This window comes from Monodon monoceros, unplaced genomic scaffold, assembly GCF_005190385.1.
Source record: "Monodon monoceros isolate NGI ecotype Baffin Bay Population unplaced genomic scaffold, NGI_Narwhal_1 Super_Scaffold_18, whole genome shotgun sequence".
Lineage (NCBI taxonomy): Eukaryota > Metazoa > Chordata > Mammalia > Artiodactyla > Monodontidae > Monodon > Monodon monoceros.
This window is the reverse complement of record NW_021703774.1, coordinates 175,377,068-175,392,450: the sequence shown is the minus strand read 5'-3', so window position 1 is coordinate 175,392,450 and position 15,383 is coordinate 175,377,068. Positions and strand designations below refer to the sequence as shown.

General features: G+C 41.6%; 2 protein-coding genes across 11 annotated transcripts in view; both read left to right on the top strand.

Annotated features, from left to right (window-relative positions):
* Positions 1-4,948, top strand: part of CAMTA1 (calmodulin binding transcription activator 1) — an 823,330-nt gene extending 818,382 nt beyond the window's left edge. For 7 of the 10 annotated variants that reach the window (XM_029227281.1, XM_029227278.1, XM_029227280.1 and 4 more), the window contains one exon: positions 1,700-3,023. In XM_029227281.1, coding sequence (XP_029083114.1) covers positions 1,700-1,732 — 33 coding nt within the window. In that variant the 3' untranslated portion in view covers positions 1,733-3,023. Of the gene's footprint in view, positions 1-1,699 lie in introns of all 10 variants that reach the window. The other 3 variants (XM_029227275.1, XM_029227277.1, XM_029227284.1) reach the window with 1 other exon arrangement.
* Positions 4,949-6,499: 1,551 nt separating this feature from the next.
* VAMP3 (vesicle associated membrane protein 3) lies at positions 6,500-15,342 on the top strand. The gene is made up of 5 exons (XM_029230602.1): positions 6,500-6,588; positions 8,373-8,454; positions 11,728-11,886; positions 12,661-12,712; positions 13,536-15,342. Coding segments are annotated over exons 1-5 (315 nt in total). The 5' UTR covers positions 6,500-6,586; the 3' UTR covers positions 13,556-15,342.
* Positions 15,343-15,383: the final 41 nt, after the last annotated feature.

Genomic DNA, 15,383 nt, shown 5'->3' with positions numbered 1-15,383 from the left:
ATCTGTACTGCAATATGATCCAAGTCACCTGAAAATTTAATAATCCATAGTATACTTAATTCTAAAGTTTAAATAATACCTGGATCCAGTTACGAATATAACAATGTATTCTAAATGTACCTATTAAGAAAGAAGGCTTTAATAGTTTCGAAGATATACTGTTTGATCAAGCTGAGCTTGGTGTACTTAGTAAATAATCAGACAAATAAGTACGTTTTCAAACATTATAATTCTTTTTAGTATTGATAAAGTGAGAAAGCTTTTTTTCTGAAAGAGAGCATCTTCTCTTTGAAGAGATTGTATCAACTTGGCAGAATTCTCAGAAACGATTCTGCTTGGAGGTGGTAAATATAATTTTCTTAAATTGCTATTATAGTACATACGCCATTCCACTGAATGCCAACCTAGGTAATAGAGCAGTAACTTATTACTGGTTTTTCAAAATGTTTTCTTTCCACATGAGTGCTCCCTAGAAAGGAAACTAGCATTCACTTTAAAATAAAATTTAAATTTACTGGTATAACTTAAGATAACAAAGAGGCCCTACTCTTAGAGAACCAGAAAACTATATTTGGGAGTTATTGACCTCAGTATAGGCCCATATTAGGAAAACAAATCAGATTCTTTTCTTGTCTTGCTGTTGAGGTAGAGTATATGTGTCCCGAGAAACTGCCACTTCTATTTGGCTAAAATCATCCTCTCGCACCCATTTTTAGCAAATGTTATTATATGGTATGCAGTGCTACAAACCATCTGTGACTTACAGGGCATACACTGACTTCAGAAGTGAGACCCTGAAGTCACATTTGCATTTGATCATTCTCATAGTCAGGCAAGCTCTTAGTTACTTGTCCATAAAGAGAAATACATTCTTACAGCTTGGAATCTCTTCCCAGGTACCCCATCTGCATCAAGTGGCCATATTGAAAAGCCAAGGCAAATTTTTATATTAAAACATATCGACTGAAACTGGTCATTAACAAATAATTTGCCAATGTGAACTTTCCATGACTCTATTTATAGCAATTTAAATTTGTTTACCACAACACGTTTGATAAACAGAACGAAGTACCTTACTGGTGTTGCACCCTGTTGCTGTCCATCTGGGGGCACTGGGGGGAGTGACCTGAACATCTTTTAAAGCTACAATGTGGAATGGGAGGAAAGTAAGCAATTCTGAAAATCAAAAAGACCGCAGATCACATGAGCGAAGTCAGAGTTGTGCAGATGAGCGGTCAGGTTCAAGACAGCTCACGATCTTGGGTCTGTGAGCAAAACAACAACTTACTCCCTAGGTATATCCAAAGCTAAATAAACGTGTGTGCAGTTTCCCTAACTTGCATCCTATGGAATTACAGGGCATTAACAGGGGTCCACCAGGCTAAAAAGAAAGTTATTTGAGCAATGAACTTTTTTCTACAATGAGCATGTTATTGTTACACTTCATTTAATGCAGTCAACTTCGGTTTTGCTTTGTGTGTAGAGGTCTTGATATAGAGCAAAGTTTCAGGAAGGGTCCAGTCTTCCTCCTGGAATATTTTCCCCAGCAATTTCACAGGAGTTTCCTTTGCCATCAATCCTCAGAAGGGTTTTTGTCTTGGCTTTTCACTTCCGGGGGAATGGCCCTGCCCTTTCCTTTATGTGGTGACAGTTTCACTCTATAGTTATCACCTGGTCTTTTGTTTTGTTTCTCTTCCAGAGTGAAAGAATTGAAAAAGGCCAAGGAACTTGAAGACATACAGCAGCATCCCTTAGCAATGTGACACTGCTTTTCAGACTGTTTTCATTTCTGTTTTTAGGAGAGACATGCGACAACACACACACACACACACACACACACACGCATGCACACACACACACACACACACACAACATAATCCCTCTGCAGTTTTGGGGAGATGAGCTGCAGGATTTTAACAGGAATGTTTTGGTCATTGCATTTGCACTTTCATGGACAACTTTTAATTTGATCAGCAAGACATCTTGGAATTCAATCTTCTGTTGGATCATGGGCAAACAAGACACCACGAGGAATCGAAAGAGGCTTTCCTCCTCTTAGGAAGAAGCCGTCTTCCTTCTCACATAGGGCTGTATTCAAACATCGTGTGGAACTGTACAAATATTTATACCAAAAATATAGATAAGAAAAGGTGGGGATGCACTAGCAACAAAGAGAATGCTGTTCCTGCACCTGTCAGTTATTTCCAAGAAGCTGAATCTTTGGGATTGATTCTCAGTGGAGGGCTTAGATCATACAAATCTTTATTGGGTCCGTGTGTTCTCATTTCCTTCACTGTGTTTAGTTGATTTTAATTTGTCTGTTTGTGTTTCAATCTTTACAGCACACTTAATGCAACTTTTAAAATCTGCAGGTTATTAATGTCTTGTGGAAATTTGCAGAGGGGCAGGTGCGTGGTAAACGGGTAATGCGTGGGAAATGATGAATAACAGCGTACAGAGTTTAAATTTATTTTCTGTCCCCACCACCTCCCAAGGACCTGCGAGGATAGTCATCATCTTGTCCCTTTTCTCATGTTCAGCACTTTAATTTTTTTGCCTTACTTTCACGTGCAATGAGAATTACTTAGAGAATTGGTAAAGCATGTAGCTTTTTTTAGTAGCCTCGGAAACTGTAGTCATTCTAAGGAATCATAAACCTTGCCTGGACATTTGCCACCTAAAAGATCAGTGTGGTGCTGCGTTCTGGCCAGTAAATCCCATATTTTTGGCTATATCTCATCCAACCTGAGCAGTTTCTGTGTATATATAGAAGGTAGAAATGGAAAGTGAGAAAATATTTGAAAGGGATTATATTAATTGCTAAATATTTTATTCACAAAGGTCAATAACATGGCAAGATAAAATTATTTGTATAGTTTTGTCTGAGCGAGAAAAACTGGATGTATTGTTTGTATATATTGTATATATTAAAACAAAGAGATATGTGCATGAAATCAAGAAAAAAGAAATGAACAAAAGCAAAGCATTAGTGGCTATGGTCTGTAAAATGAAACAAAAAAAAACCCTTTATTTCACTATAAGAGTACTTTATTTTAAATGTTCTTTAGAAGAACATTTTGCTAAAGCATGACTAAACTGCAAAAAAAAAAGAGCTACTGTATTAAGACTTAGGAGAAAAGGCAGAGTGACATTACTTAAAAAAAAAAGGGTATGTTTACATTTAATTTGGGCTACCAGGAGTTTTTATTTTATTTAAATTCTTTTTTTGCCAATGGTGCCAAGTAATGTGAATGTTGATATTGCTTTAAAAAATTAAGTTACTTTTGCTAAACAGATAATCATGAGATGAATCAGTATATAGCTTAACACCATCCACTCACTCCAACAAAGAACACTTAGAACGGTCAAAACCTGCCAAAAGAAATAGGGTGAAAAGTAGAAAAATGACTCATGCTTTCATATCTCCTGCTGGAAATCAGAAAATGGAATAAAAATTGCACAAAAAGTAACTACAAATTAAAAGAGTGCAAACTGGTCTCGTAGGGATGTCATGGTAGATGATTACTATTTCCACATAATGAGGAACCAAAGAAATCTGATGCTTTTAACAACTCAACTACTAATGTTAAATCGAGAGAATAAAGTTCGCATTTGCTGATGCCAGTTTAAAATTCCCAGGTTAAGTTTCAGGATCAGTTGGTGTAAAGCTGAGAGACTAGTTTTTTTCCCCCTTGGTTCTGGCTGCCAACTGTAAGTGAAAACTCGAGGCTTGTTGTGAAGCCTAAAAATATTCACAAATCAGCTTTTAAACTGGTGTCTTAGAAGGAAGGTAGATACAAAAAGATTGTGGTAACAACTGGGGTCAGTGCTCTTGGTGCCTTTTCTATAATTGTACTTGTTTTTTAATTACTTCCTTTCACTGCCAACCTCGAATTACTGTACAGTATACGTCTTACTGCTTGTGATCAGCTTTGATGACAGTGACAGCCCCACAACTAGCAGCCACCTGTACATTTGTAAACTGACCTGACTCAATTTTGTCTTTAAATGTGTGGGTTATGTTGCAGCTGTTGCAGTCCCCCAAATACCTATTATTTTACACAATCTGACCTATAGGAGGACACTTACAAACACACAGTTGCATTCATCAACGGGAAGAGAACGTGAAAGCCAGCTCTTTCAGAATATCCTTTATTAATACTGAATTTGGGTACGTTTATTCCATCTTGGTACAAATAACCGATCTTTTGACAAGAGTAATGACCTCAGTGGATTTGCTTTAACGCTCATTTTTTTTTTATTTTTCACATGCTACATTATTAGCTGAGTAAGTTAGAGAATCTGAAAGATAAGGACTGACATAGAATTAGGAGCGTTCTTATGGAGGGCATAGAAGTAGGTTCGAAACCTACCCGTGTAACCTACCAGTACAACTGTGAATCCCAGGTGAGGTACAAATGCACTTCCACTGAAACGAAGCATTTCTGACCGCTTTTTCTCGGTTGTGAATCTTAATTTTTGAATATAAGATGATAGGTAAACGCAGCTTTCTTGGATAATCTAAATTCCCAAGTGCCAGGAGTAGGATTTCATTATAAAATTAATAGCTAATCTTATTCTGTCTCCTGAAGATTTAATTGCTATTCTTGTTACCCATTTGAAATCAGCTGTACTGTGTGAACGAAATCGAGACAATAACTAGAACCCCTCTCTGGCTGCACGGTCGCTTATGGCAGTTCCACACAGTAGTTGGCGCCCAATGGGGGGTCCCTGAGACTTGCATGTAAAACTAGTCTAGATGTCTTTTTTGTAAGTTTTATTTTTGTAACTGTGCATGTAAAGCATCATTGAATCAATGGATCTGTTGAAGAACTCAGCTGCTGGAAACCATGCAAAATGTTTTGAATTGCCCTTAAAATATGGAAAATGTTTTCTGAATGCTTTATATTCTTTCTGCTGTAAATTAAAAATGAAGAAAATTTCCCCATACTATGTGTGTTTTGCTTTAAACTCAACTGATATTGAAATCCAAGGTGATCAGCACGTTTCACACCATATGAAATCATTTCAAATATTTCCTTCTATCCCGATACAGTGTCTTGACCGCGAACGATACATAGTTTCAGATCTGTACAGGAAAGAAAGTTTCTCACTGGAGCCACTGTTCCTAAAACAATTACTTGTCAAGTATCTTCTCAGTCATCGCTCAACCTATCAGTCGTTTGACTAAGGGCAGTTACTGGAGAGATAAAGACACCGATCTGAATTCACCTTTTCAGTTAAAACCCTTTGCAGTTTTTTAAAAGCCACTTTTCATCTGACTACTAATACCAGCCTTCCTTTCCAAGAGCTCCGTCATCAGTCTCATTCCCTTTCACTGCAGAGCCTCATCTTTTGTCTCCCTGGTGGTCCCTCTTCCATCTAATCCATCCCACTGCTGCTGCCAGAGAGGTTTTGCGTGATAGATCTCCCAGATCCGCGAGGCCTTGATGGTTTCTACAGCCCACTGCACTGAAAAGACATTTGCCTTTCTTGCTTATCTTCAATCTTTATTCGGCCTTATTTTCACCTATGCCCCAACCTGCACACCCTGGTTGGTCTGTTCAAACCATGTCCATGTCCACTGTTTCTTCGTTCATGATGTTTGTTCCTTCCATGCCTGGAAAGTTCTCTGTTTAGCTACTTAACCCAACTCAAATCTCACCTCCTCTGTGACACTCTCTTGTTTATTCTAATATACACTAATATTTCCCTTTTCAAATTATGCCATTTAGAGTTGGAAAAGACAGTTTGGTGTTTATTTTCATTTCTCATCTGATCTGCCAGTTGACTTACTGGTGTTGTGTGGTGTTTTGTTTGTTTAATGTAGGAGTTGCCGATGTTGATAGGAATACTTTCAGTAACAACTTCAAGACCTTGCACGGTAACTCACTGCACTCAGATTTTTGCCTCAGCCTCAACCCGAAATCAAAAGTTGAGGACCTACTCTGTGCTTGGGGGTCCGGAAATACAGAAACGTAGAAAGTACAGTCCCTCGTGTCAAGGCTCCCATAAACAGATTATAATAAGATGTGTGCAGTGAAAAATACATGTGTCACAAATGAACACACGAAGAGAGGGAACCTAATCCAATCAAAGCCTGTGACAAATACCCTGAATGAACTTCCCCCCTCATTTTGACAAGTTTCTTGGGAAAATACGGCGGTCTCCAGGACCACCGGGTTAATGCGGCACGTTCAGCGGAAGCCCATGGGCTGTCTCCAGTACTGTCAGGGCCAGAGAAATGACCCACGGGCCCAGAATAACGTAAAACGTCCCCACCTTCATTTATCTGCACAGTCCCTTTTCAGAGCCTAATGCACCACGTGCCTCAGCATCCGTACCGGCGGCGGCAAGGACGTGAACCTGCAGCCCAGAGACCCGCCTCAGCGATATGGGGTGGCCCCGCCCGAGACGCCCCGCCCCTTCCGGCGCGCCCCCTCGCGGCCGCGCGCGCCCCGCCCACCCATCGGCCCATCCCGGTGACGTCACCGCCCCCGCGCCGCCCCGCCCAGGTCTGAGGTCTCAGGTCTCCTGTCCCGCTGCGCCGGTCCGCCGATCCTCGTCCGCTGCCGCAGCTGCCAAAATGTGAGTGACACGGCGCGACGCGGAGCGGCCTCGGCCCCGGAGGGCGGCGGCCCGCTGCTGGGACCCCCCCCGCCCGGCCCTGTTCCCGTCCGCCGCCTCTCGGACGCTGGCGCAGGCCGCGCGGGCCTTCGCGGGGGTCTCCCGAGGCCTGGGGGCGCGTGGAGGCCCCGGGGGTGCGGACTGCAGACGGGCCAGGTCGGTCCCGCGGCGCCGCCGGCCGCCCCGGAGGGCGCCGCGGCCGGCGGGCGGACGCGGAAGGGGTGAGGGCGGGGCGGCCGGGGTTTTCCGGAGGTAGGGAGAGCCGCCCCCGCCCCTCCGCTTCCCCTTTTCTCCTCCTACCCCCCCCTGCCCGCAACCAAGTTCCATAAGGGGAGCTGTGACCATTGCCCTCGTCCTGCAGAGCCTGCTCGCTACCTGGTGCCTGGGCTGGGCTCCGGAAGTTGCAAGGGAAAAGACCTGGGCCCTGTGTGAAGGCACCTGCGGTCAGAGTGGAGTCTGGCGCAGAGCTGTGCGCCTCCGCTCTCTTTTTAAGCAGAAGCATTCTTGTACTTGAAAACGTGGAGTTTCCCGTGGTAACATTCCCAGAACGCTAAGTGTCAAGATTCACCAGGACCCTGTGTCCCCTCTCCAACCTGCTCATTCCTCACCTACAGAGGAGGAAGGAATGGGTGCTTTCGCAGGGTTCCTTCCAGGAACTAGGGCCACCCCTCTGGAGTGTTCCTGCTTGAGGCTGCTGTTCCAGTAGATCGCGGTGGTTAAAACTGAGATCCGTAGAATTATACAGAACCTGGTCTAAACACAGGCTCCACTGCAGCCAGCGGTGTGGACTTTCTAAACCTTACTTTACTCATCTTTGAAATGAGGTTAATAGTAGTGTCCCCCTCAAAGAGTTTGAGGATTAAATGAGAAAATGCTTGGAGAAAATGCACCAGTACATGGCCCTTCGCTATTATTGATCAGACAGTAAACTCTCTGAGGGTAGGGGTGGGATCTGCTGCATCCCTGGTCTTTGACGCGTGGTAGGTATAAAATAACTGTCGGTTGAATCAGTGAATCAGTGGCCGTTGTGTGCAAGACACGGGGAAGAGACCTCTAAGACACAGGAGTCTGTGATCTATTAGAGAAGGCAAGGCTATATATTTCTATATCTGAAAAACCAAAGCATTGCCAAGTCATGGACGCAATTAGGACTTCAAAGCCAGAGTGGTCAAAAAAGATCTGTCCGGGGGAAAAATAAAGAATTTGATGAGGATTTTGAAAGAAGTACCTCTTAAGAGAGGGAGCATTGCTTCATCTTACCTTTCCCCCTCAACCCCACATCCTGGTGTTTCTGACTCTGTTTCTCTAACTGAATCTATTTCTCCGTACTGGAAAAAGGGCATTCTATAATTGTTCATAACTATGAAGACCATTCTTGCCACAGTGAAAAGCTCAGAAGAGTACTGAGTGCCTTTAAGTAGGTGTAGGTCTTAAAACAAGTAATAAAAAATGGGAAAGCAGAGTTTACCTATCTTAGGATCAGGTCCTTCAGTGACACAAAGGAGATCCTGTTAAACCTTCACTTCAGACCTTGGTCCCTTTGAACATGTGGGTGAATCTTTAAAGTTATAGAGGAACTAGAAGAGGTGTCATTTGAACCTCTGTTCATTGATGCAGGAAGGATTTTCTTTTTCTGCTTTAGTTCTGAGATTCCTGACACTGAGGCTTCTCCACTACATCTTCATACTTACAGAAGTGTGTTCGGAATCCTAATTTACTCATGCTTGTGTCTTGACATGTTTCAGGACTACAAGCGCGCCTGCAGGGTCAAGCGCTGCCTCTGGCGGTAGTAGAAGACTTCAGCAGACACAAAATCAAGTGGATGAGGTATGGCCCAGAAGTGCTGAAAACATGAATCATGAGCCAACATGGCAACACTCTGGGAATAGCTCTGTTTAGAAAAGGATCGTAAAAGTGTGAATGTAAAGTAAATTTTGACTGTCATAAACGTAAAAAAATTGTGTCCCCTACTGTTTTGCAAGCCCTTACCTAAGCTTCTGAGAAGTCATGTCCTGCTGGTTTCAAGCTTGTTTTCCTGTGACTGAATCACATACCTAAAGTACAGGCTCTCCTCTCTGAGAACATTCCTTCAAGAATCACTTTGTAATGTATATTTTGCCACAATAAATAAAAAATTAGAGAAGAAAAAAGAACCACTTTATAAAATAATAGAATTTTAAGGATTAGGCCTATAGATTGCACAAGCCAGGACCAATCCTTCTGACCAGATTTTTCATCAAAATTCTTTCTCCAGTAGTGTGACGTACTAGTTACCCAGCCCAGCAAGTCTCTGTAGATTGTTGCCTGTCGACATGCAGAAGGCAGGGGCTGGGAAACTTCTCTAGCCCAACAGATCTGTATCTGTGGAATTCTTGAGTTAGAAGACCCTCAGAGCATCTTTTGTTCTGCCCTATATATGCAGACCTACAATGGAAAATTGTTTGAGAAATTCAAGCTAGTATTAATATCTCCATAGTCCTAAAAGCCATCACTGCTGAACAAGGATATCTTGGTCTTTCTGCATTTAGCTGCCTTAAAAAGCAGAGTTAAACTAATATTAGATTCTGTTGTTAAATCATATGATAATATTTTGGTCTGAAGGTTTTGTTTATGACCTTAATTGTGAAATTTTTACATTTTCGTGCTGAGAAACCCATTCTAATTCCATGCTACATGAAACTTCTGTTAACTTATGAAATCAAATTGGGTCCTTTTTCTTTACTAAAGAGAGTTGCTTTGTTTTGTTTTAGATTGAGGTAAAATTTACATAACATACAATTAACCATTTTAAAGAGTACAATTCAGGGGTATTTGGTATATTCACAGTGTTATACAACCATTCCCTCTGTCTAGTTTCAGTTTTTTTCTCTATCCCTGAAGAACACCCTGTATGCATTTAGTAATCACTCCCCATTCCCCCTTCCTCCCGAATGGTAGCCTCTAATTGGCTTTCTGTTGCTATGGTTGTGCCTATTCTGGATATATCATATAAAAGGGATACAATACGTGGCCTTTTGTGTCTGGCTTCTTTCACTTAGCATCACGTGTTCTACAAAGTTGTAGCGTTTATCAGTACATCATTTTTATGGCTGAGTAGTATTCCATTGCACATGGATACCTCAATTTGTTTATCCATTCATCTGTTGGTGGATTTTTGAGTTTCCACCTTTTGGCTGTTATGAATAGTGTTGCTATAAACGTTTGCATATAAGTTTATATGTGTACACCTGTTTTCATTTCTCTTGGTTATGGGTCTAGGAGTAGAATTGCTGGATCGTATAGTAATACTATGTTTAACTTTTTCTTTTTTTTTTTTTTTTTTTTGCGGTACGCGGGCCTCTCACTGCTGTGGCCCCTCCCATTGCGGAGCACAGGCTCCGGACGCGCAGGCCTAACGGCCATGGCTCACAGGCCCAGCCGCTTCGCGGCATGTGGGATATTCCTAGACCGGGGCACAAACCCATGTCCCCTGCATCGGCAGGCGGACTCTCAACCACTGCGCCACCAGGGAAGCCCTACTATGTTTAACTTTTTGAGGAACTGCCAAACTTTTCCACAGTGATGTACTATTTTACACTCCCACTAGCCATGTCCAAGAGTTCCTGTTCTTCCACATCATCACCAACACTTGTTATTTTCCATTTTTTTGGTTATAGCCATCCTAATGAGTATGAGTTAGTATCTCATCATGGTTTTGATTTGCATTTCCTAATGACCAATGATGTTGAATATATTTTCATGTGCTTGTTGGCCATTTGTATATATTCTTTGTAGAAATGTCTGTTCAAGTCCATTGCCAATTCTTTAATTGGGTAGTCTGTTTCTGGTGTTGGTTGATAAGAATTCTTTATATATTCTGGATATTAAATCTTTGTCAGATACATGATTTGCAAATATTTTCTTACATCTTGTGGATTGTCTTTTCACAGCCATGACAACAATGTCTTTTGATGCACAAAAGGTTTTAATTTTTATGAAGTCCAATTTATCTATTTTTTCTCTTGTTGCTCTTGCTTTTGGTGTCAAATCCATGGCCAAATTCAAAGTTGTAAGGATTTACTCTTAGGTTTTCTTCTAAGAGGTTTATAGTTTTAGCTGTATACTCAGATCATTGATCCATTTTCAGTTAATTTTTGCATTTGGGGTAAGGTAAGGGTCCAGCTTCATGAAGTGGCTGTCCAGTGGTCCCAGCACCAAGTTTTGAAATTGGAAAGTGTGACTCCTCCAATTTTGTTTTTCTTTTTCAATACTGTTTTGGGTATTCAGGGCCCCTTGGAATTCCATATGAATTTGAGGATTGGTTTTTCCCTTTCTGCAAAAATAAAAAAACAAGCCATTGGAATTTTGATAGAGACTGTGTTGAATCTATACATATGTACATCACTTGGGGGAGTACTACCCTCTTAAAAATATTAAGTCTTTCAATCTATGAACATGGGATGTTTTCCCATTTCATTAGGTCTAATTCCTTTCAGCAGTGTTTCACAGTTTTCAGTGTGCAAGTCTTTGGCCTCCTTGGTTTAATTTATCGCTAGGTATTTTATTCTTTTGGGCGTTATTGTATGGAATTGTTTTCTTAATCTCCCTTTCATTGCTAGTGTATGGAAGCACGCTCATTTATGGCTATTGATCTTGTACCCTAAAACTTTACTGTTTGTTTACTAACTTTAGTAGGGTTTTTTGGTAGATACTTTGGTATTTTCTGTACATGGAAACATCTGCAAATAGAGATCACTTTACTTCTTTTCTAATTTGGATGCCTTTTATTTCTTTTTCTTACCTAATTTCTCTGGCCAGAACTTCCAGTACAATGTTGAACAACAGTGGTGAAGGTGGGCCTCCTTGTCTTTCACCATTGAGCATGGATGTTAGTTGTGGGTTTTTCCATAGATGCCCTTTACTATGTTAAGCAAGTTCCCTTCTATTCCTAGTTTGCTGCGTGTTTTTAACTTGAAAGGGTGAGCCCTTTTTTTTTTTGAATGGAAGTTTGGCTCAAAGTAGTAAAGTGCTGACCTGAAAAAAAAAAATGCCGGTAAATTTCACTGAGGAGTTTTGTTCTTCATTCCTTTACGTGTAACTGAGCGTGATCATATTCGTCAGGTGGTGGACATCATGAGGGTCAACGTGGATAAGGTGTTGGAAAGAGATCAGAAGCTCTCTGAGTTGGATGACCGTGCAGACGCACTGCAGGCAGGAGCCTCCCAATTTGAAACGAGTGCTGCCAAGCTGAAGAGAAAATACTGGTGGAAGAATTGCAAGGTAGTTCGCTTTTAACTGGTCTTTACATTAAGTCACCCTCTGTAGTCTCAGGGTAGACAGAGGCTACACATATTGGACTTTCATGAATGTTGAGTTTGCCTTCCCTCGCGTGGAAGTGTGGATTGACTCTGAATCTAAAACACTGACTGCATATCCTCTTCCTGTCCCCACAACTGGGAATTCTCCATGTTCTGGGGCCGACCTTCAGAAGCATGTAGAACAGGAGCATCCCAAATCAATCGTAGACCTAAGCCCCTTCTAGCCCTCCACCCCAGCAGAGCCCTGCACACAGGTTGACAGGAGAGGGCTGGACAGGTGGTCAGTTTCCACGTGGCCGTGAATGGCTCCAGTGTCAAAGGGAAGAGCCACTCGAAAGCCGCAGTGTGCTCCACAGAAGAGCAGGAAGCAGCCGCGCAAGGAGCATGGCCCAAAGCAGAGGTTACACAGCTGCGAAAGAAATGTGCTGCGATCAGATCCCTTCCTGGGTTGGAAGTGACACTTTCTGACATATGGGACAGGCTTAGTAGCCCTTCTTTAGGTGGAAGACAGGTATACACAAAGGCCTATCTAGGGACCACAGATCATTTGAACAGATAAGTAACTTCCAGGCCCTAATTGAGAACATTAAGTTTAGGCTTTAAAAATTATGAATATTTCAGATGGTGGTGCACCTTTATTTCTCCTTCTGTGACTAGAACGATATTATATGATACTCTACAGTAAGCACGTTAATCTCTAGTTTTGAATATGAAATGGACGTGTGTGTCATTACAGATGTGGGCAATAGGGATCAGCGTTGTCATCGTCATCATCGTCATCATCATCGGTGAGTGCTCCTGCTCCAAGCTCCTTGCAGAAGTCTTCTCTGCTCACAATTGACTGCATATACAAGAACTCCAAATAAAAGTTCCCTCGGAGATGTTAGTTTATCCCAAAGGTTTTTGTTTTCATTATTAAGTGTTTTAAGTACTTGGGTGCTGAGTCTGAGATTTTCCAATATAAACAGTAATCCTTTGAAGTTAGAGAAAATTTACTCATTTCCACTGAATGAGTGGAAGTAAGTTTTCTCTCTGAATATATTTTCATCAGAGGTTTCCTTTTATGAGAAATAGTCTAGCGATTAAAAGCATGGACTACCTGTGATCCACCCTAGCTCCACCATCCAGTTTTGTGGCCTTGGGCAAGTAATTTAATATCTCTGAACCTCAGTTTCCTCATTTATAAAATGGGGATAATAATAGTACCTACCTCATATGTTTGTTATGAGGACAAAGCTGTTAATATGTAAAAGGTGCTTAGGATGGTGCCTGGCATATAATAATAATAGTTATATAAAGAAATATATATACATGCAACTATCATTATTATTATGATGATCATTACTACTGCTACTGTGTACAATATTGGAACAGCCCATTGCCATTCATAGCCCAGTACGTGAGAACTATTTAAAGAAATATATCTTGGATCCTTTTTTAGACAGCCTCCTCTAGCCCTCCAAAAAGTGTAGAAAAGCCACTAATAGGAAGTTGGACAGAAATTGAATTTCTGTTCACACTTAGACTGCAGTGTTTGATGTTTATTCTGTATTTGCACTGAACGACTAAACTGTTGTTTTTCCACTTTTTTGCATCTCCCCTGCTTATTAGTGTGGAGTGTTTCTTCCTGAAGAACCAGTGAAACTCCAGCCTGCTGTTCAAGAAACCTCTTCAAGAGTTTTGATTTAGAACCTGCTATATTATCAAGCTTACCTACTGTTATATCTAAAATGATTATTTTCTGTTAGTGACTGTAAAGTTTGTTTTCTAGGAAATGTGCCTTTGTTTTGTAATATGCACTCCAAACTAGAGGTGTAGTCAGCCCAGCCCCCATTTTGCACAGTGCCTTTTCAAATTTACACATGGGCTGATGAAGAGGACTTCTTAAGTTGCAGAGTGTAATAACCTAGCAGTAATGTTGTCTGATTAACTGCCAGTGATTCCAGTTAAGGAAATTTGTTCCAAGTTAGCTGTCCTAGTCATATGACATTACCCTCATTTTAAACCTTTGGGTAGTCAGATTCCAATTTGTGCCTTCCAGAAAGAACACTACTGCCTAACACAAATACAGACTGTGCCTTATTTTGCTATTTTTCTGATTCCCTTTAAGAGAACTCTCTACTGTTTATAAACACTGCTGACTCTTTGGCTGTATTTAAAACAAGATGCTGGTAAAGAGCTTTTGCTCCTGCGTTAGATATGAAGATGTTTACTTTCTTGTTACTGTTATGTATCGCTTGCTAAAAATATTGTTTTAATCAGAAGTAATAACCTCGTTAAAACATTTTTATAGAACTGTGGCTGTGACCAAAGTTTCTGTTTTGCCAAAAAGTTAAATCCCAGTCAGATGTCAGGCCTGTTCCTGGTAGATAAGTTCAGAAAAGTGACCAGTGGGACTCAAGGTGCCCTTCAGAATTAAAATTGTAATATTGTGTGTGAACCTCTGACATCCTGGCAGGCCTTTCTTGCCCTTGAAAGGCTGTAGGTCTTGCGACTCTCCTTCCGACCCAGCATTTTTCCTGGGGGTTAGAGAAGGTTTGAGCTCGACTGACCATCTCATTCCTGTAGACAGAGTTTTACCCAGCCATTTGCAGATTATCAGCTGTAGACTCCAATATGTTTCTAATAAATATGTGACCAACAGTTCTGTAGTCTTCAAGTGAGACCATCTGTGAACTGGTCATTTTCTGGTCCAGTTCCCACGGACGATAGCTTTTTGGGGTTTGTTTCCTATTTTGATCCATAATCCACTTCCTAAATCTGCCTTCTAAATTATGCTCTCGATTAGGCGTTGGTCAGCGGGAACGAGTTTTTACAGAGGATAGCTAACCAGAGACACTTTTTCTTTGATGTCACAGACTGTCTGCATAAGATGCTGCTTTGGGAATAGCTGTTGTCATCTGAGAGGCTTTTGTTGTGTACGTGATACTTTGGACATCAGGGTGTGTGGCTTAAGGACAGGAATTCAGGTAGGAATGAAAACAGACGAGGCACTGAGGGGGAAAGGAGTCTTACCACCCTGTGGCTCACCGTTAGCGGAATATTCTAAAATTCTTGTTCACACACTAGTTTGTGACTTACAAAGCAACAGTTAAGGTGCACCAGGACCCAGGTTCCATTTCTGTAATATCTGTTCCCCTGATATCAGTGAAATGGTGTGAAGTTGAAAATATGCCTTGCAGTGTGCCCACCTGGGAAGAAGGGAGCAGCTGTCAGTGTTGGGACGTTGGCCCACCCTCGGCTCAGGTCTCCGGCCGGGTCGACTCTGAATCCTCGGTGCTCTCTCCTTGGCCTCGATGCTCAGTCCCACGTAACCCACTGGCTGCTGCGTTAACCCAGGAATACTTCGCCTATATCTGTGCATTTAGCTGGGAAGTCGCCCACTATCACAAACTGAATAAAGTGTTTATAAACATAACTCAGTGCTTGTGTTGCTTGTAGGGTTGCTGCTCAACCCCC